The 23,047-nt window shown below is 34.3% G+C and overlaps 1 protein-coding gene across 2 annotated transcripts; it reads right to left on the minus strand.

The window, feature by feature from the left end:
- Positions 1 to 640: 640 nt before the first annotated feature.
- On the minus strand, positions 641 to 22,237 carry LOC123715520 (runt-related transcription factor 3). 2 transcript variants are annotated; one of them, XM_045670577.1, is made up of 5 exons: positions 21,727 to 22,237; positions 11,262 to 11,375; positions 4,675 to 4,776; positions 3,525 to 3,707; positions 641 to 2,322 (listed from the first exon to the last, which is right to left on the minus strand). In XM_045670577.1, exons 1-5 carry the CDS (start codon positions 22,142 to 22,144, stop codon positions 1,721 to 1,723), a joined length of 1,419 nt encoding a protein of 472 aa, XP_045526533.1. In that variant the 5' UTR covers positions 22,145 to 22,237; the 3' UTR covers positions 641 to 1,720. The 2 variants fall into 2 exon arrangements, with proteins under 2 accessions (XP_045526533.1, XP_045526524.1); XM_045670568.1 differs by having other exon boundaries at positions 4,675 to 4,791.
- Positions 22,238 to 23,047: the final 810 nt, after the last annotated feature.

Consider the following 23,047-nt stretch of genomic DNA (forward strand, 5'->3'; position numbering starts at 1 on the left):
AACGTCGTTTTTCCATGTATATTATTTCCATGAAAAATGTTTAGTTAATAAAAATAACCTATCTACTAAAATATAAAATAGGGGTTGATCGTAGAGGGGTGACAATTAAGGGTTGTATGTATTTTTGTATGCTGTATCATAAAAAAAAAAATATTTAAAAAAAATGGGGTAGACACCCTTTATCACTTAGGGATTTGAAAGATAGCCGATTCTCAGACTTACTGAATATGCTTAAAAAATTCATAAGCATCGGTCGAGACGTTTCGGAGGAGTATGGGAAGGAACATTGTGACACGAGAATTTTATGTAAATTGAGAAGAGATAGAGATAATGTTAAAATTGTATTACGTGTAGGACACAGGTGGGCAAATATGAAGGTCTCAGATACGTTACGTTGGTGTGTTGGTCCTATTACCTAAATTACTTACTGACTCTTCACAGGTAATTAAACCTATATTTATCTGACAATATAGAAAATGGAATTTACCATTTTATAGTGATTTAGTTAGAGATATAATGTAGGTATTTTTCAAATTCCACTCGTATGAAACAAATCACCGGGCCACAGCGAATACGAATGCATGAGGTGAAGATCACACACTTGATACATTATGTTATGTATTTAATTAAAACACAGTCATCTTATTTGAGATTTATTATAGGTAAAAACCTAGCTATCTGCTGTCGAAAGTAACAATCAAAGAAGCAACCTTAAATTATTTTTGCTAAGCAACAAATATCCAAACGGACATAAAACTATGAAATAATAATGTATTGCACAAACTTTCAACGCCTAAAACGCTTTTTCTCAGGTTTCACAACCGTTTTTAATGTTGAAATAGTTTTAATATTCTATAACTGATTGAAATTAAAGACGCGAAAATATTCTCACATATAGCCTGTATTTAAAAACGTTTCTTAACTCACAATCTAGGTACAGCACATAATACTAATAAAACAGTTTGAAACTATTTTGAGCTTAAACCTCGTTTTTAAAAACGACCCAACATTATCTCTAAATATACATTAGCAATATTTATTTTCTTTAATAGTAACAGAGATGACACATTCAATATTAAAGCACGAAAATTACAATAATTATGAAAATAATTAATCCGCGAATAGGATATGAAATAATAAAAGAAGATACTAAATTAATATAAGATAAATATTGCACATTAATTATAAATGCAAATAAAACAGTCAAGCTCAAGGGGACACAGCTGTACCTACTTCGAGGTATCTATGAGTCTATATTGGACAGACTTGACATCTAATCAACAAATGTCTTATTACTTTATACACCTACTCAACTTTAACTGCACAACTATTGCACTTTACAAGTCGCATTTACAACAAAATATTCACAATATTTACATTAATATTTTCGAATATTGAGAATCGCTACGAAATAATCCATAGTAATTATTGATAGTTTTTCGGATTCAATCGTATAATATAGGACGGGAGCGACGATTTTTAAATACATTTACCTATTTCGTTGACATTTTTATATACACCTTAGGTTTGAAATTATCTATATTCCGGGCGTATAACGTCGTATAGCAACTGAATTTTAATTGGTTAATTTTCAAAATCTAGTTTTGGGTAACAAATTTAGTGAAACTAATGAAATCTCACCAAATATGAGTGAATAACTCATCACTTATAAAGTTTTTAGTACCTTGCTACAAGACGTTACGGCTCCTTCAAAGATGACTTAATAGGGTCTCCAAACAGTATTACTATCCGGTTGAGGATTTCCCCTTTGTCCAAGATTGTTGACTCTCCCATCTTCACCCCTCGCCGCAGCCGCAGCACAAGAGTTGCCTCCGCCCAACAATAAATCGCCTTGGCCATTATGTCTATGATTATTCGTCGTCGACGATATCTGATCCATCATAGTCTGCAATTCATTGTGGCTCTGAGTTGAATGTATTGTGTTCGAGTGTAATGGGTGAAAATTGTGCGTTTGATTCGCGGCGGTATACAACTGGCTGTATAGGAGGCTAGCCGGGAGGACAGGGTAGAGCGAATTGTTACAGTTACTACTTCCGTAGGTGGAGTTTTGAGAGCCCATTAGGGAAAAGTTTGAACTATTGGTGTTATGCCCTATGTTTGTCGTGTTCGAAGTTAGCAGGTCGTCTTGTATCGGTGATTCGGGTTGAGAACTATTGTCGCTTAATGATCGTGGCCCCGTAGAAAGGCCGTAGTCTGTGTTGTTATTGTAACGTGGTAGAAGGCTGCCGTGGTGCGAGGGAGACGAACTCACTAGACCTGATAGCTGCTGGTCGAGGTCCACTCCCGTCGTATCTGGCAAAACTGTAATTAAAATAAAACTTACACACTAGAATAAGGATATCAAATTGCTTAAGGAATTCGTACTGGAAACGGAAATTACTTCTATGCACCGCTACTTAAATCTGAACTCTAATTACATTATGTAGTACGCGGTGTAGTCAAACGTTGACAAATATAAATTGTTTTCATTTAAATTTATTTGAAAAATTCTCACATCGGTGATAAATTAATAGTGAATTGGACGCGTCGCGACTGTAAATTATAATGAGCGCTCGTAAAATGGCCGACTGACGTTTAGGGTTGATGTCAAACGGACAATATTACAAATGGCGTTACATGTTTGTACATTCTTTTTTGGGTTGAACAAGCTTTATGATTTTTTTAAACATAATATTATACATTTAAAATATTTTTTTAACTTATATGCTCAGAGAAGGCAATCAGTGTTGCCATTCGAAACAAATTGATACCATATTTATTTAAAATGTTTTTATATTTCAAAAGATGGTATATATCGTGCGCAAAACAATTGCACATCAACATTTCACAAAAATCACCTAAGTTAAAATTTTCTGTCTGTTAAGAGATTATATAATACACGACTGACACATTGCTCCTTGACAAGGAGGATGTTAGTCATATATTTTTAATTTAATTTCACCATATTGGTCTCAAGTTATAGCCTATCAATGATCATTACTTCCTCAGTAAACTTTTCAATAACACACCTTGTGTTTCGGTAAAACTTTGTCGAAAATTTAATACCTACATTCTATAATTATTATTGATAAGCTATGCAAGTAGTTCACAGTTAAAAAAAACTTTTGCAAAGTAACAGTCGCAGTGGGCATTTGTAGCAGCGACAAGTGTCGTGTTACCTATTAAAATGGCATCAAAACAAACTTGCGGCTATATTATGAGGAACAGAAAACTAGTATCAAAGTACTAGTTTTTGAGATCTAAGAAAAGCATAATCTTACTGTCAGAGGGCACAAGATCTTGATCCCGATCCCCTATTAGCTTGACCGATCAAGTAAATACCATTGAACTTAGGATTTCTGACGACAGGGGTGAGTGGAGAAAATTTTGCGGTGACACTAACATGACCGTAAAAAAATTAATACCCGATTGAACAAGAATAAATCTAAGCGTCTAAGCAAATGGGAAATATATTCTACATTTGACGATATACATTTTTTTATTTAACATTTAGTTATGCGTACCTGTATTATTTGTGAAGTCCTGTGTGGATGTCTGTTCTGGAACAGTCCCGGCGAAGCCAAGAGCTGGTGGGTTAAACTGGGTGGCAGTAGGCGCTGCACATGATGGTAAGTACGCAGGATACGCACCTGCACCGCCATAGCCCCAGTGTGAATTGCTTGAACTTAATCCAAATTGACTCATATCTGCGAAAGTACTTTTTATTAAAATCTTAATTAACTAAAATTGTTAATATATAAATTGCTAAATAAATGACAAATACACATTTACGTTTTTATACGTTAAAGATTACGATGTGAATCTATACTATATAATATACCAACATGTATACGTTGTTTACAAAAGCATAATCATTTGACAGTACTCTTTAATTAATAGTCTTTGTGTAAACTACATTCCCACAAAACTATTTAACACAGCTAATATAATACTCAGAACGTGGAATTCGCAAACATTCATGATACGAGCGCCACTTATCCAGATATCGAGAGTGGACACGCATCCCACACGATCCGTTCACTTTATTTTTTCCAGAGCATTATAGGCTTTTATTTTTCGGTATCACGGTTCCGTTTTTGGCCGGCGATCGGCCGAGTCGGTTTTTATACGATGCGCGCCGATTTGTGACTTTTTTTGTGGCACACGAGTTGTTTTGGGCCAAACGTGGATTTTAGCGGGCACGAGGCATGCTTGTTCAATTGCGTCCATTTTCAATACATTTTTTGGTTGATTCAATCCACGCTTTAGCGAACGTAGTTTGCGTGGCCCGATGAAATCATTGACATTTTAGAACTATCAAGTGGTCTATTGAGCTGTTGAGCGAGCTTAGAGAGAAAGCTTGTGAAACATCGCTTTTGAAGTCATATATGTTGTTTACTGTATCCTTCTAGATCAATACATAATAATAGGAGTTTCCTAATATAACTTGATATGAAACAGATGTATCAATAATATCGCCGGCCTAAAGTTGTGTTACATTTTTATGTATTAGATAATGTGTTCTATTTATATACGGATTCTATTACCTAGGTGTCATACTTATTTACTTTTTGTGTTTAAGCTGGATGTTCTGGGTTTTACTCCCGGCAACTCTTTTTTGAGGTGTCGATATATTTTCTCTATAAGCTTTCCCGACTCTCCACACATACTTACTTTGGCATGTCGTGATGGGAGGCATTCGAAACCCGCCTAGAGGATCAGGTGGAAACGGAAACGGCCGCTGACCAAAGGCGAAGTGGAACTGCTGCTGCTGCCCTAGGAGAGACAACACTAAATCAGTACGATAATGCTGCTCTAAGGTATATCTATTCATTGTTTTACATTCATATTATTTATAATATAATCGTAAAGATTAAAATACAGTTATTTATGCGTAATAAATGTTCTTAACACATAAATTAGAATAAGCGTTTTAAAAACAAAATATATACAGGTATATATATGTACATACTTATGAACTACTGTTAATTATCAAATTACAATGTAGAATGGGGTCTTCGAGTAAATAGGATTGCAGTGATTGGCTTGCACCAAGTGGAGCCGTCCGTCATATTCCAGACGCTTCAAATGCTTTGTATCAGCCGTATCGAACATACGGCACTATCAACAGATACAATAGCTCTTCGTCTGTCGAAGACCAGAAAAGATCGGGACGGCCGCAAGCTGTTACAATTACAAAGGCTGTCAATGCTATTAAAGCCAAAATTCATCGAAATCCCATTAGGAAGCTAAAAATCTTGTCGCGAGAAATTAAGATTCCCGCTAGGACTCTGTCGCGTATTAGAAAACAAGACCTGAAGCTCGGTGCTTATCGTCACCCTAAATCAATCTTTACAATAAAAGAGAGTAGATCGATCAAAATATCTGCATATTCTGTCGCGATACGCAGGAGAAATGTTGTGAAACCTCTCAGCAATACAGTTTTTTTAAATATACCGTGGACTTTCCAGCAGGATTCTACACCTGGTCACATGGCACGAAATACCCAAGCCGGGCTTGACACCAACGTTCCGCACTTTATAAGAGCTGAAGACTGGCCCTCATCTAGCCCAGACCGCAACCCTTTAGACTTCACATTATGGTGAGTCTCGTAAAGAATCTTTGGAGCAAGCAGTGACGAAATTTACCTTGGAAACAGTGCGTAAATCCATAGATTTGTAGCCAAACACATAAAAAGCCCGTATAAAAGCCAAATATGGCCATTTCGAATAGAATTTTTCATATACACTCATTTCATATAGACTTTAATAAATATTTAGATATAAATGTTAATAACATTACATTTATTCATTAAAAAAAATACATTTTCATTTGTAACAGAACTTATGGCTGGACTAGGTATAATGCTATCCGGTAGTACAATTAAAACAAAAACATCATTCATATATGGATGAATTATGTACCAAATTTGATTCAATTTTGATTATAGGCTATAGTGCGTGCGTCTTTTGTGTGAAGCCTCTGATAGTCTCTTGATTAGTGCCCGATTGGATGGCAACGCAATTCGGATGCGCTTTATCGAGGCGCCAAGTGCGGATTGCCAATTAATTCACTGTACTGTATGACTATTTTTGCTGCTACACAATAACAACTATAACCCATTTACATAACATATTTATGGCTCATGGATTCAGATTGTTTTAGATGCATATGACCTTGTCTGATATGGCAGATTTTTTGGGTTAGGCGTTTCGGTTTCCTCACAGTGTTAACTATCTTACAAACGTTAATTGTGGATATAGTAAAAGCTATAATTCCACATCCGACTGTTGCATTGACGACGAAGTTTAATCTTAATGATATGTGGTATTCCCTGGTCATTGGTTGTAGGGAAGGCTTTGATTTTTTTGCCTGTACGTCAATTTGTTTGTCGTAATTTTGTGGGCTAAAACAGTGTCATTATTTGTTTTATCAATAACTTTAAATTACGACTAGTCAGACTAGGTAGTGATGGTTACAAATTTTCATGGTTGGGAAGTTTGTGCCAATTTCGTTGATATCGCAACTAAAATAAAGTTATCGGCAAAAAATTTTGAAGACGTTTATCTATAAAACATCAAGAAACTAAACTCTCCTCCCCAAAAATCCGCCGCCCTAGGCCTTCTTAGTCGGTTAGAAAATCCACCACTGGGGCTTCTTTTTTTTAAAGTTAAAATAGGAGTCAAACGGGAAGGAGGCTCACCTGATGTTAAGTGATACCGCCGCCCATGGACACTCACATCAGAAAGCTCGCAAGTACGTTGCCGGCCTTTCAAGTATTTTTACTTTCTTTACTTGAAGGACCCAAATAGGCGATTTAGAGGTGATTTAATAGAGTTAAAATCAATCAAAATAAAGCAAATGAAATCGTTAATTTTAGAAAATTAAATCATTTCCAGTCGTCTCCGAGAGGGGCCGCACAGGTGTGACACTGACGTGTTCAGTCGTTCCAATTATTCAAGCTACAAGCCCATATTGTCCGCCCTTCATAATATAACTCAATCTAGCTGTAGGAATTTGTATTACACGTGTTTATTACAGATAACGATCATGCCTACACCTTCAGTTAATTAATATCAGGTCTATGCTATGTGTTAGTATTCGAAACACTAAGGTATTTTGTTGAGGAGTAAGCTTTTGGAGTTTCATAATTTTAACAAAAAATACTATTAGTATTACAAAATACCTGTTGTAGTAGGACTAATGTAACCTCAAACGTTACGAGACTATTTGTTAATATGACAGGTGTATTATATCAAGTTAATAGAGAGAGTTATAATCAAATTATAATTAAATTAAATCTGACTCAGTTCGCTTGACCGTTTGTTGTACATTTAAGATATACCAGTAATAACATTTTTAAACAATAGTTACTTGAAAAAGCAACTCGACGCATCATCAATATGAAATTGACACAAACGTTTGTAAAACCTACACACATACACAGTTAACGTGTATAAATCAACGGCGCAACAATTACACACTTTCATGGCAAGTTGGAATTAGAAACTGTCATTTGCACCGTTCGAGGGTTCGAGGGGGGAGGGGGGAAAGGGGGTATGTTACATGGGAGGGAAAAATAGGGTGCAGGACTGTGGACCTGATTAAAGGATTACACTGGGGTGGCGTCCGGTCTAGTTAGATTTATTATTCCAAGTATTTCAACTAGTTAGCCATGGCTTACTATTTAAATCCTTTCGAACTATACCCTCATTATATTGACCTTTATGTTGAGAAAATATGATAATTAACTCTGTGAACAAAAGTGAAATAATTTTATTTGTAAAAAATATTGAAATATAACTTTTCTATAATATTAACGGTTGATTATAAAATTTGTTTGAACTCAATTCATTCATCCTACTTTACAAACAAATAAAAATTAAATGTTTTATTTAATATTCATTTGATTATAAACATAACATATTTACCGTATTCTTCATATACTTCATATAAATCTCTTTTACTCTGATTTCATGATTTTCATTTGTAATATATTGTTTAGTTGATTAAATAATTGACTATCGAATTGGTATAATATAATTTGTTTTTTTCATAAGTTATGTTTGATAGATACATATTTTGCACGAGAATCAATGTTGCAGTATTGATTCCTACCATTTGTTTCTTACAAGGAATATCTATTAAGTGCGTGACACACACTCTTGCGGTGCCTAATTTAAGTATCGACTCTGAAAAATGTAGCTTTTCATAATAATCTAGATTATGGCATCATGTACGTGTAATGATTCAGAACTAAACATAGTCGATATTACTTTATAAGATAATCAATGTGATTCGTTCAGCCCCTTCATACACATAACTATGAATCAAAAATCATTTATTAATGTAACATGTACACTTATCAACGTTAGTAGAGAAAAATGTTTCTTATTAACTGCCAGTTACGTCTGGACAAGAAGAACTGGCAACAAACTCTCCGTTACGTCTCTTAATGCCCAAGGCCAAATTTCTGTTTCTAACTACACAGCTTTGATCTGTGATCATATCACACCTCATTGTATGATCAAGCCATTAAGATTACAGTGCTTATCTTAAACTAATGTATTTATTACCTTTTGTTACCTATTGTAGTAATAAGATCTTATTTCAAAGTAAGTAACCCATGATAAACAGTTCTATAAATACATCTATGTTTGTGAGAATATTTAAAAATTCATAAACCTGTCATGAAAATACAGTCGATACTTAAAGGATACAGAGGATCATAACTTGATCATGTTTACGTGTGAAGTAAACAATAGTGAACAGTAGCACGGGTGGTCTGGGCGTGCGCATCCGAAATAGCCGAGGAAAAACATAGTTTATAGTCTCCGATTATTAAATTGTAGGCGGCTACTGCTGTGAAGTTGTAAACCAAACCACCCACCAGGGGACAAAAATAGAACAATGGCGTGTCGCTGTCGTATTGTGTTCTGTTATGTTTTACTTGGCTAAGCTTATTGGAGAAGTGTTTTAAGGTGGTTCAGAGTCTTAAATGAACTTATTTTGTTGTTCGAAGTTAATAACGTTACATTATTATCATTGCGTTTTGTTCTCAATATAATTTATAATCTGTTAAAAGAAGTATGGCGTAATAATTGCAGTTCTTTAATTTTTTCTTGTGAACCAAAATCTTGGCGATTAAAGTGACACACCGAAAGTTTGTTATCAGTTCTTCTCGCCGGTATATAACAAATTTGGAAAGTGTTGGTAAATGTAAATTTAGATTTTCCATTTAAATATTGATGTTCATTGATATTACTAATAAAAATAAAACAAGTTTTTACTTTATTTGGTATCTAAACACCATAATATCTTTTAAAATATTTGGTACTCATAAAAATAATTTTAAATAATTATGGCGCAGTTTACGGGGTTTTATGGAGATATTAATATAAGAAAAACACCAAAAGATCAATGTGATAGTCTTATTCGTTTTAAGTACAGTTAATATGTTTTTACTTCGTCTATTTCGATTGATAAACACGCATATATACTTAAAACTCATTAAATTTAAAACGCACAATCGTTCAAGTCATTAATAAACCCGTACAATTCTACATGCGTCGGAACTTAGAATTAAATAATTTATCGGGTCTGTTGAGGCTGGCGGCATAATAAATCAATATGCAAGGCATGCATACACGGGTGGGGGGTGGTACCCTCGGAGCCCTTTCTTGACTAATTAATTAAACAACCGATTCATTACAGCAGCCTCCTTTGTACCCTCACATTCGTCTACGTATCCTCCGCATTTTTCATTGAACATAGTTCAACCTGTTTAATGTTTTGTGCGGGCCCTGATTAAAATGCTAAAGTTTGAAAGTTCGTTGTAGCGTAGTACTAGGACAGCTTAATCTAGTTCCTACCCTCATTTTTCTAACAATTTAACGAACACTAGTTCTAACACTGAGTGGCTTCAGGAATACTTTACTTTGTTTTTAAATGAAATGATTATTTCAAGATTAACTAAACTTTTGTTGAAATGTAAAATAACACATATTGAATGCTAACACAATATAAAAGGTGTAACCAGTAAAATCAATATTAAATTACACGTAAACCATACTTTTGAATAATCCTTATGAAACATGAAGCCGTTATTAATAACTCGTATTACCATCAATTTACGTGAAACAGAACTCATAAATGCTTCATAAATGAGAGCGAACGTTTCAAAGAGATATAGATGTATCTAGGTATATCAACCCTTCTGATGCCTCCACATGCAATTATTTTAATTTCTTTCCGTGATGAGGATTGATCGAGCATTAGGTGTGATTTGGAGAGGGATTTACATTTGTATCTGTCGACCGGATATCGACTAATGTTTTAATTTGTGAAGGTAATACTTTACAAAATGTATAAACGGGTAGAATGCCTATTCGTTAAATGTGAAATCTCCTATACTAACTAATAGGGGTTTTATTGATATTCTAACAATTAAGAAACAACGATTAAAATAAGCCATTAACAGTATTAAAAAATCGAATCTATACATAAATAATATATTAATTAAAACTAGTTATATTATGCTTTTTACGGTGAGTATGACTGATTAATCATATAACTATATTTTTTTAAATATCGGGTTAGTTATACAAGTTACCAACCGATTCGATAATTGCCTAAGTGCCCAAGAAAATGCTTCATAGATATTTTTTGAGTTGAGCTAAATCCTTTAATTAGTTGGCTTCTGCGATATGAAGTTGGCCGGGTCAACTATTGAATTTAAGAAAACCTATGATAATAAAGCGCCTAATTAAATACGTAATGACGCCTGTAGCATACGATATAACTAATTGTGGTGGAGACTAAAACAGATTTATCTTAGTCTCTTCAAACATTTATTTTCAATAATTTAATTTGGACATAAATCTATATTGCTTATATTTTCTTCCATTTCGCACATTATCAAAAAAAAAATAAAGCAACTTTTCGCCATATACTGTAACTTAAAAAAAAATATACGAGGTTACCTTCGTTAGTACAATATTTTTTTATATTATGTTTGCTCTCAAAATCACATACGTTAAAATGAGAACAGTCAAATACTTATGAGAATTTGGTATAAAAAGATATAAACGTGTGAATATGACATAAGAACTTATGAGGGCGTAGCGCTAAGACCCATGAGACTTCTTTTAATCGAGTAGCCCGCAATAACACAAGACACAACTCGTGAACGTACTTTTTGTATCGATGAAGACACATGGGTCCGCCAAGCATCCACGAATATACTAAAAGAATATACTAACTGGTTTTAGAGCGAGGCTCCCGAGGTCCGTCCACTGTTACTTTTATCGCCTTGTTGTATGTCGTTACTTGTGGTGGCGACGTTGATACCGTTATCGTTAACGTGAACGATTTACCTAAAACAATAAAATAGGGATTACTTTGCGGTAATTCATACTATTAGATCGTTAATCTAGTAATAGAATTGTGTAAAGAAAACTTAAAACGTACTTCTATCTTAACAATAGGGTTGAGTATACATATAATAGTTAAAGAATGTTTTGTCAAACTTGTTTATTACTAGAGTGATAATACAACACATTCAATAGCTATTTATATTTTTTTGTATTAGATTTACTTATTATGAATGTACTACTACTGCTTTGAGTATCAGTTTAAATACTCGGATATAGCAAACATTTCGTTTTTATCTTCATTATTTTAATTTGTGTAACGCATTATTATTCCGAAAATATAATGGAATACTGAGTTTAATATTAAAACAAAGGCACTTTAAATCAGTACGGAATAATTACAAAATACTCATTAAAAGGATTTAAATTTATTTGCCTACATAAACTGTTTTGGACGTGAGTGAAAGCGATAAATTCAATCTGCGGTCGTTCTCTTTTCGCCCAAAGCCAACTTTTTGTAGTTCGATTTTGATCACTTGTTCGGAAAGTTCAAAAATTTATTGCCGGTTTGTTTTCAATTTTGCGTGCCGAATGAAATTTTAACTGCTACATCGATCCACAAATTGTCTATCAAAAACTAACTGGTTTTTCAGACTGGTAACTCTCAACAGTTTTATTTTGTAACCATTGAAATTGGATAGCCAATTTCATGTAAGCACTCGAAATGAAATCTCATTCGAATATGAAGGGCACAAACATCACGTCACAAACAACGGACAAACCACTTCATCACTGCATAACGTTGCCAATAAAAAAAACATTTCCATCTGCGGAAAAACCACAGTTAATATTAAATGACCGTCCGTCAAAGCTGTATTGTGGAGCGCTTCGCTGCGGGATGCAGCCAATACCGATTTTGTGATTTTTCCGAGCCGAGGGGTGGCAGGGGGTGACATGTAAGCTTTAATGGAGCCTGAAGCGGCACACCGCCGGCTACACGCGAAAAAACTGAAAAAAAGGCCTCATTCATACGTGATTTCATGTGTAGGCTACTTTCTGCGGCCGGCGTGTGCCGCTCGTTAAAAATGGACGTTTACATGCCCGCTTGACGCTTGTTGCGGCCAAGTCAAGTTTATTAACGGTACCCGGGAGATATGTTTGCACTTATGACTTTTTCGTTCCTCCTTTTAGAACTTTAATAAGTGCTTAAAAATAATAACGGATTAATACTCTATAACTTTTAGGTATTCATAAAGACAATCAAGCGTTTTCTAATGGATCATCTAAAACAATTAATTGAATTACATATGTTTACACACACCTTCCAAACCAACTATATAGTTTTCATGCTATTCTATAAGAAGCATTCCAATTTAAAAAATCCAACCAAAATCGTATACATTTCCTACTCCTTCACTTCTTAAGAAATAAATACAAACTGTAAAATTCAGCTCCAAGTGAGTTCGTTTACAAAGCTTTGTTTTTTGACTTAGAACTGATATATATCAGTAACTAGTTATTAAAAATAATGAATAGGGACAATTAGACTCTCCAAATGAAGCTAAAAGCGTTTATGTTTTTGATAAGCCTTACCAGTCCAAGTGATCAAGCCAGACATATGAGTGATGGACACGCCGTACCAGGCGCGGTCGGCCCCAGCCGCGCCTAAATAAATAACCTCTACTTAATGTAGTTGGTACACGATATAGCTTTACGAGCTCACAATTTCCTCATTCAACTCTACACCCTTCTTATGACACGCTATGACGTAAATTTTTGTGATTTATGAAATGGTGATTAATGTTAGTTAATGTTTCCTTTGTCGCTGTATTTTCCTATTTTTAAGGTATTAATAATGTGTGTAGGTTAAATAACAATGCACAACTATTCTCCACAACTTTTACGTTTAACATATTGAGAAAACCGAAGAATTTAATTCTACAAAGAAACCTTAGATGTAAATTATTATTCAAGTACATAAAATACTAGATGATCATAGAAATTCATTAAATAAGATTTTTTTATAAATCAGGGATCAAGAAAGTATTGTTAATACAAATATTAACTATCTTGATGTGTAACTTAAACTAAACCGAACTTAATGCCAGTAACTGGCGGTGGTAAACTTCTCGTTTTGGCGTCCAAGATACTGGATCGCAAAGCTAGATAGATAAGTAAGAATGATAACCGTACATATATAGCTAACTTATTAAGATGATCAGAAAATATTCACAAAATACGAACTGAATCAAAACGAAATGGAAATGGGCAGGCCATATTGCACGGTGTACAGAAAAAGGTGGACCACCGAAGCTATCCGCTAGAGTGGACTACCAGGGAAAATAACCGTGAGAAGACGACAAAAGCAATGGGCTAACGACATCAGAGGAACTTAAGAACAGATCCAAATGAAAAGTTCAGGAGCCCTTTACCCATAAGGATAATATGGACCATATTGCAGAACACGAATTCCCAAAAGTAAGTCCCATTTCGTTTGTAATTTTTATAGTATGGAATTAAATTGGCTTTATTATTTATCATTATTTATATAGTTGACAGGTAAAATTAATTTAATAAGAGGATAATTTCAAATATTATTTAATATCAAGACTACCGCATCATTATTTATAAATATGTACTTTTAATAGTGTTCTATTCTCTTGTACATGATGTAAGCCTGAGAAACCCTATTGACTCTTACTTCGCTCCGTGTTCTCGATTTGACAGCTGTCAAAGACACCTTGCGATGTCAGATCGCGATTAGGCGATGTCGGACGTAATGACGTGCTAATGCCTTACCTCGATCGCTAATTGACTGAATTAATATGCTGATGTAAGCTGAGGTGTTCGCCGTTTGCCGGCAAATAGACATAGTAGTTATAGTTATGTCTAATAATCCTATAGCATTAGGATTATTACCTAAATGTACATGGGATTATGGTGGTACTAATAAATCGTAATACCTAGATAGATGTATTATAAAACAAAATTAAATTTTCAATATAATGGTGTATATGAATAGTTTCACTAAAATAATAAATAAGACCAATAAAGATCCTTTAACTATTTCAATAACGAATTTAATAAGATCCCATTAAAAAACAAAAAAGACCTCTTTTAACTTCCTTAGACACTTCAGCTGTTTGTAGCGAAACAGTCAAGAAATCGGTATATCTGAAAATAACATCAAAATTTTGTTCCTGTTACTAATGTTTACTATTTTATTTGGCTAATACTGCCATTACATCAGAAATATATTATGTTTATAATATGGTACAATTTGAATAATTGTGACTTATAAAGCCTCCAGCAATCCGGATTATCTGATTAAAAACCGTTGTACAGTTTTCATAAAAATGTTACGTTTCATTTTAGGTTAAATCTTTTAATTTTAATATGATAAAGCCTGCTAAAAATTATAGCTTTTGACTGTGTTAAGGATGATGTAACCTAGATAAATGATTTTACTTAATTAGCAAAGTTACAAAATAAACTAAACATTCTAGCATAAAACCATATCAGATTTATTTTATTTAAAAAAACCTATTTTTATTAAAAAAAAACCCTGTAATTTCACACTGACATAAAACAATGTTAATACATCTATTTAAATATCAGAGTGAAAAAAGCAAAAACCCAAGGGAAGCATTTCAAGGCTACGGCTTATTTTAATATACGAAAATCCTACGTATAAATTGATTTATGATCACAATGATTACGCTTAGCCACCACGCGTCACAAGAGTTACTCGGAGTTACGTAAGTTGCGGGCCGCGCTTAGTTAGCAACTACCCCAAAACCGAGACGACCGTAAATGAAATGGTAGTTTTCCGCGGCTAACCCGGCTAACCCGGCTCGCCGGCCGGTTAACCATGCCCGTGTGGCCGCGTTATGGTTGACAAGGCCCTTACCGCGTGCGTACGTCTACACGATATTTGCGTAAAGCGTTATAACAATTCTAATGAAATCATAACTTAATACATTGTTTGCTAACATTAATACTTTGTTATAATACAGAATGTTTTAGAGAAAATGCTTGAAATCTCAATGAAACTATGACGATAGAATCACAAATACTAGTATCTAAATTATTTATTATTCTTTCCGCTGCATTTTACTAAAGTTACTTTTACTGTCTTAAAACCACCAAAAATATTGAGAATCGCGTAAATTTTTTGTTACCGTAGCTCATATTGTATCATTTGGCACGGTATCCGTGGTACTAAAATGCGCAGCTATCAAAGCATATGTACGTTTTCGTATTAAAGAATTCTTCAAAGGAAAATTTTTATTCAAATGGCTTTGTGACCGCAGTAAGCCCCGCCCAGGCGGAAGACGTTGCTTTTCCACGATTTTCCATTGGCTCCCGGCCGGGGGCGTGCCGTCTTCTTCTTAAACAACTTTTCATTTGCACGACTGAAATATCGCTGGATTAAAACACTGAAGTTCCCGATGCGGTTTCTAGAAGGTTTTTATAAGCTTTCGACTGTGAAGTATGCTCGTGTTTAATTAAATGCATCGAATTCTGTTTTTGTAACAGGTATTTAAGTAACTATTCTAAAAGTATGGGCATCTTTAACGTAGAATTTCTCGTTATTAGAGTTTTCATATATTTTAGAAGAGCTTATTATTATAGTAAACATATGCTGTTTTAGTAAGTCCATGAGTGTAACGTCGATCGTTCGATTTTTGGCGAAATCATTATTTGGTTTGGAGGAATCAAAGACATTTCACACAGTTGTTTTTAACATAATAATAAAACTTACATTAACTACACATTTAATAAGTTATTTTATATTTAAGCCAATTATTATCCTGTGTTTACACGGTGTGTTTACATATTATATTACCTATAAAAACGTCTATTAATAGTAGTGATTGTACTATCAACTATTATTGTAAAAGACTCGTCATAGTGAAGTACCACATTTTCTATAAATACATTTAACCGTTCTAAATAGACGGGTATAATATGCTTAATTTGTGCTGAAAATGCTGTAAAAAATAGCTGACATATAACCAGAGTCGATTGACTTCGAGTCGAGAAAACTCACTCTCAACTCTCTTAACCAATTTGAATGTCTCAAGAGATATATAAAGTAACCAAAGTTCTATGATTGTTCATCAATAGCCCTTTTCATAGCAATCGCCACTTTTAGCGTCTTCTTATTTTCCTCCTTAGTAACATTTATCTATATCAACCAATTTAAAAAACCGGTCCACGGGACGTAGATTTGAAATAGGCAAAAAGAGTTCATTTTAATTATTAATTAAAATTAATAATAACTTATTTTTAATCGATCAAAAAAAAAAAAACGTCGACGACGTGTGTCAGGCACAGAACGCTGATCACCTACTTGCCTATAAAGATTAACAAGTGATCATGAAACAGATACAGAAATTTGAGGCCCAGACCTAAAAAGGTTGTAGCGCCATAGATTTATTTATTTTATTTAAGTTTCCAAAAATCTTATAAAACAATTTAAGAAAGCAACCGGGCTTAATTAGTTTTGAAACACTAGTTATGTCGAAAATCCGGTAGTCCTCTAATGGATTTTCTATTTTATGAGCGCAATAAAATTTCTCCATACTTAACACTAAGTCTCGACTCTGAATCTTACGCTAAGATAGATATTTTGTGGAATAAATAGAGATATATGAATATGAATTCTAAAAAGTTACATTACTTATGATAGGATTTTGCGAAGACATTATAAACAAAGATAATACGTTGATTTTCTTTTAGACAAATAATTTAGGGTTCAATTTCTTAGATTGACTGTGTTGATGACGACTGGACCTATTCAAAAATATATATGTGTGTTTCACGATGTTTACGACGCACTTTCTGTCGATTTCTGACAGTTATTTCAAACAACTGACAATTATGTCAAAATATTATTCATAACTTTTCTAATAGTTTAATAATGTTCCGCTCATCTTCCTTAATATTTTCTTCTCCTTTCTTGACTCTTCTCTTGGCAATAAAAACAGCAAAAAATAATTATCGTTTATAGATATAGATACAGAGTATAATAATCAGAATTGGAAAATACTTTTTCACTATTAAATTCATTCCAAACATTTTTGTTAATTATCAGTTTCCACTTACTAATATTTTATGCCCTGTCATAAATTGAATTTGTCACTGTGGTATGTTAATGTTACACTAAGCCGTTTGTGGAACTAATATAGTATAGTAATGAAAGAGTGCAATTAAAGTATGAATACAAACATATAATTAATTTCGAAAAATACTATGTTATTACTGCCAACAATATTTGATTTATAATAAAGCGAGTTGCTTGGAATTTGAAGGGTTTGTATGCAATGCAATAATGCAAAAATCGTATGTATGAAACTGATTCTTACATATATCTTATAGGTATATATACTTTCATCACTCCCCTAGCATATCTTCAGTAAAGATGACCAGCCTTCTATGCCTGACACACACAGATTTTTTAGTTTAAGGCATACTCGTTTCTTCACGATGTTTTCCATAACCTTACAAGCGATTGTTAAATGCACACCTAGGAAAATTAATTGAAGACCCGAGGTACGAACGGAGGACCTCAGGATTGAGAGGCGCACGCTAATCTTATTTTATTATATTTAAATTTATTAAAAAGGTAACTAAACCCTATGGAAATATAAATTTATAGTCTTTATACGTAATGGCATTAAATGGATTAAGTAAATTATACGCAGGGATACACCATTTGCTCTCGCTTCCAATAGTCGACATTCACTTATATACAATATTTGAGTATGACTTTACGTAAATTGTTTTATTTAATATAATTTAATAAACATATACACTTTAATGTTTAAGTAATATAATATGTGCCATGAGTAGCAAATACCTTATCGTTCTTTTAATACCCTGGTAGTTCAAATCCGTAAGAACATTAATAAAGCGTGTTGTATCATAATTTTTTTGGTTAAAGAGTATGCGTGCGTAAAGGGTAATAAAAGAGCAGACCAATTGGCAGAGGAAGCTGCGCATCTAGAAGAGACGTGTACATGCAGATTAGAATAGTAGAAGGAGTGTCTATATGGAAACACGACAGAAAAATGGAGTCACAGATATCGCAACGGCGGAACAGATTTATTACTTCCAAACGTTGTTTCGGCCTTTTCGATAATTAAATAAATAAAACCAACGAGATTGATTACCCAGATGTTGACAGGTCACGGTGGATTTTTTTCGTATCTTTACAGGTTCAGGGTAAGACAAAGTGCTGCCTGTTCTTGTAGCAATACAGCTGAAGAGAAGATTTTACATGTTCTGACGGACTGTTCTATGTATGGAAGAAGCTGAAGCTACGCTGAAGAAGCTACGGGAATAAAAGTAGCAGAGACGAACTTAAAATAAATAATTTTCAGAGTTTAGAGGCAATTTTTTGTAATTTTCTGTTAATGTCATACAAAAAGTTATCAAAATAAATATGAAGTAGTGTCTAATCATCCGGGTTACCAATACCAGTTACACAAGTTATACAATACCTCCGAAGACAACATAGTCGAGGAATTATCTAAAATATTTAAATATAAAAGTAGCAAATACCTAATTTGTTTTATAGACTACATTATAATAATTATATATGTCTAGATATATCGATAAAATAAGCAGTTTGCCGTGAGTAGGTCAATACGTTTTGTGTCTCAAGGATGATGTGCGAATCAAAAATTTGACAGCTTGTGTCAGATACAGAAGGCTGGTCATCTACTTGTCTATTAGACATATTCTGAGGCCCAAACCTAATGGAGGCTATTGTTTTTTTTATAGTGATGAAATAATATCAACAATAGTTTTGCAGTGATTAATTTTGCAAAGACAATTATTTTGTCATCCCTACTGTTTATAATATTGACTAATCATTTGGTTTTTATTATGTAAATTTAATTTCAAATTCAAATCAATTAGATTAAAATGTATTTAAGAATAATGGTAACTACGTACACTTATAAAGGCAAAAATAAAAAAAACGGAAATGTATTGTAAAATAAAAAGTTGTGTTAAAAAGATGTGTAATTTAAAAACATATTTTAAAATATTATTATTATGACAAACAAGCGGATGTTAGCGTTCTATGATTTAAAAAACTAAATTTAAATTAACTAAATTTTAACGGCCAATAATTACTAATTACAAAGACTAATATGCGGGCACGCTATAAATTTACTTTAGTTTTTATGATATTGTTGTAAATATCTTTATATATGTATAAAAGTAAAAAGGTGTTTTACGTACACAATATGGCTAAGAGAGAAATAGGCATTGTATTTAATTAAAATAATAATTTAATAATTCTATTACATATATGGTAGTTCTATAAACACACTGAGATCATGGTGAGAAACAAGAATTTTGGTCATTTCGATGAAAGAATCGATGATTCCTCGATGGCTCCTTTCATATTTTATTGTTTCGTAGAAATAAAATAATAAATACTTTGAAATGTCGCCCATTGATCATTTCAATTTTATCTACGATACGAATAGGAACTCTAAGCATTAATTTTTTTGTTAAAATGTATAAACATGCATTTTTAATATTCACTAATAGTCATTTATAGTGATATCATTTTTAAACTTTGATTTGCTATTTTACGGAGATAGTTATCATAAAATTGTTGTGACCCGAAATCAAATAAATTGCAATGTAAACTTAAATATTTGTAAAATACTAAATAGAATTCCAAATTTTAATATGTATTTATTTACACATAACTTTCCAAAAATGAGTTACCTTTAAGCCGATTCATATTTCGAAATGCACGGATCATAAAGAAATTCTCTTTAGCGGACATTATACATCGATTCGTTATATATTAATAGATTCGAAAACATAATAATTATAGTATTTGAAATGAATTATCGTGGTTATTACGCCATTGGTTATTATATCTTATAAAATTATTTTACGTACGTTTTAATGTGCAAATACAATCGCATTTAGTGCATTATTTAACAAGTATGTGAGTAAACAAGTTTAAGCACATATTAAAGCTGCAGAGTTTGATGTACGAATAACAACAATAGACACAATATTGTAATCAGTTTCTGTTTAAATTTCTAACAAACAAATTGAAATGGTATATACTAATTGAAAATAATAAGTATATATAAAGCAGATAAAAGAGAAACGTGTGGAAAGTCATTCTAATTAAACTAGTTAATCTATGTAAAGTTTTCAATATTTTGTGCACGTTTTTGTTTATAATGTTTTTCCTAGACCGGACGGTTTCATTTTAACTTATTCGAGAACATTATTTTTATTATTTATAATATATAAACTTTATTTTATTAAAGAAGTTAAATATATTACACACATATACACAGTTATCATTTCACTATTAAAACAGTAATATATACACGTCATTCATCACATGTAGTGTTTGTGATACTGAAGAGTAAAAATTAAAAAAGAAATGTCTATTAGACGAAAATAATATAATTTAAAACCCATTTAAAGTCTGATTAATTATTATCAAACCAAATCTAATCAAGTTATCAAAAACGTAGGCTAATTATTGTCAATTCAATAGCCAACGGATGTAAGATTCGTTTATTAAATTATTTCTAATAGTGATTTAATAAACTACAAGTCCGATTATTTAAGGAAGAATAGGTGAGTGGTGGAACCCTATTTTCAGTTTTCAGTTCAGAATTTACTAATATAATCTCTAAATGGATAAGAAAATGTTGCCTTGGAACAACAAAAAATGTATTATTCATTACTTTCCAAATTTATTTATCAATATTTTGGTCTACAAAGATTTTTTTTTAAATAATTAGTTTAAAAAGCAAAGTGAGTAATTATGTGAAATTCTTTTAAAATGTCTTGAATACAGTCTTATTGAGTCAACCAAGTTCATTTCCGAGGTTAAAACAACAAAGAATTAAAAGTATGAGAGGCTCAAATCGTTTGTAAACATCTTCCTCAAGGAAAGGGCGACCCTACTTGACATTCATCCGACTTAAGTACCTCGAAAAAAGTTTGCAATGTCACCGACTTTTCCCTTACTTCGCGAAACACCGGAATGCAATATTTGACGTAATTTGCTCTGGTTTTCCTGAATGACTCTTGAGGGGGAAACTTTTATTTTCATTCGTGTTTAAACGTTTCACTTCAACTAGCTTTGCAGATGTTCTAAGTGTAATTCAGAGTGGCAACTATACTTTCTAATCTCTTTTATTGTTATCTTAGGTTTAAAGTTAGGAGAAGCTGAATTCTGGAATTTTATTAATTCTCTATCATGAAATCCGTTAAAGCTTAATTTAATATGTAATTATAGAACATGGTACGACGTGACTTGTATAACAATAACTGCACCTTCAGCACTCACCGCGACCGCTCCGGCCGACGAATCTTAAGTCGTTAAACTTTGCCACCTGGTTCTTCATCACCGCGGAACTGTTACGTAGCTCCGCACAGCAGTTTTCGTCGTTCCCAGCCCGCACCGTCACTAGGGTGCCGTCACCAACGTCACCCAGGGCCACCACCTTGAACGCCACCGGCAACGTCTTGTTAGAGCGCCAGTGAGGTGGCAGTACAGTGCATACGAAGTGCGGGCTCCCCGTCCTCACTAGCTCCCCGGGATGCTCCGACAGGAAGTCACCCAAAGTTCTTTCAGCTAGTATGTCAGATGTCATTTTTGTATAGGTCTCGTGAAGCAGCGTGGAGCTGGTGTCGGGTGACACGGCTCCGCTGGACACCCCCGGGAGGTGCATCCTCGACACCCGCGCCCGCTGCGTGCTACACATAGAGAACACGGTGCACACCGCCTACATCGCAGCACCTCACGGTCACGACCGCGAGTCACAGGCACTCATCATTCTACACAGCACTGTGATGATGACACGTTGCTAGGAAACACGCGTGGCTACTAGATGCAGTGACGTCACAGCGGCCTTGCCACACTTTTTTCCCGGTGAATGAAAGGTTTGAGGGGCGAGGGACGTGAGGGGCCGATTTTTTCCGGCAAGGGGTGGCTCCCCCGCGCGCGGCGAAAAAACTTTTCACTAGTTTCAATGACGGCGGCACTTTTTTGCGCCTCGTATTTACGATCGCACGCACGTCGCTCTCGTTTTCGGATGACACACTTTTGGTTGTTTGTCGTTACGAATTTACGTGATGGGCTTAGAAAGGGTTGGAATAGGATGGGGTGCGTGCGTCGTAGAGCGCGGTCGGGATGAGACTCGCGTAGGGCCGCAACGGTTCGGTTGCGGTGTCCGCTCGCGGTGGCTATTAATACGCGGTACGTCCGTGCCCGTCGACTTCGGACAAAGTTTCGCGGGCGAGTCGTATTGCCGCGAGAGGCGGCGACGCGACGCGGGCGCGGCGGGCGGCGGAGCGCACTTTGCGGTCGGGGTGGGTTGGGTTTAAAGCCGCCGAAGGATAAAACATACAAATAAACACGTGTTCGCGCCGGCGCGAGCGAGAAGTGCGCTCAGCGCGGTGGAGCAAGCGGGATGCATGCCGCTGTTGCGGCATTCACCAGTCTCTGTGCTGCCTGACACTCGCCTCACTAGCACAGGTGGCTACGGCTGCTGCCGTAGCTATGGTTAGCGAACCAATATAATTTGGCGACCAAATAAGTGAAAGTGACTCAAATATTCCTGTTTACCTATGCTATGCACTGTAATCAAAGTTTTCGGGCCTTAAAA

Source organism: Pieris brassicae, chromosome 1 (genome assembly GCF_905147105.1).
Source record: "Pieris brassicae chromosome 1, ilPieBrab1.1, whole genome shotgun sequence".
NCBI classification, from domain to species: Eukaryota; Metazoa; Arthropoda; class Insecta; order Lepidoptera; family Pieridae; genus Pieris; species Pieris brassicae.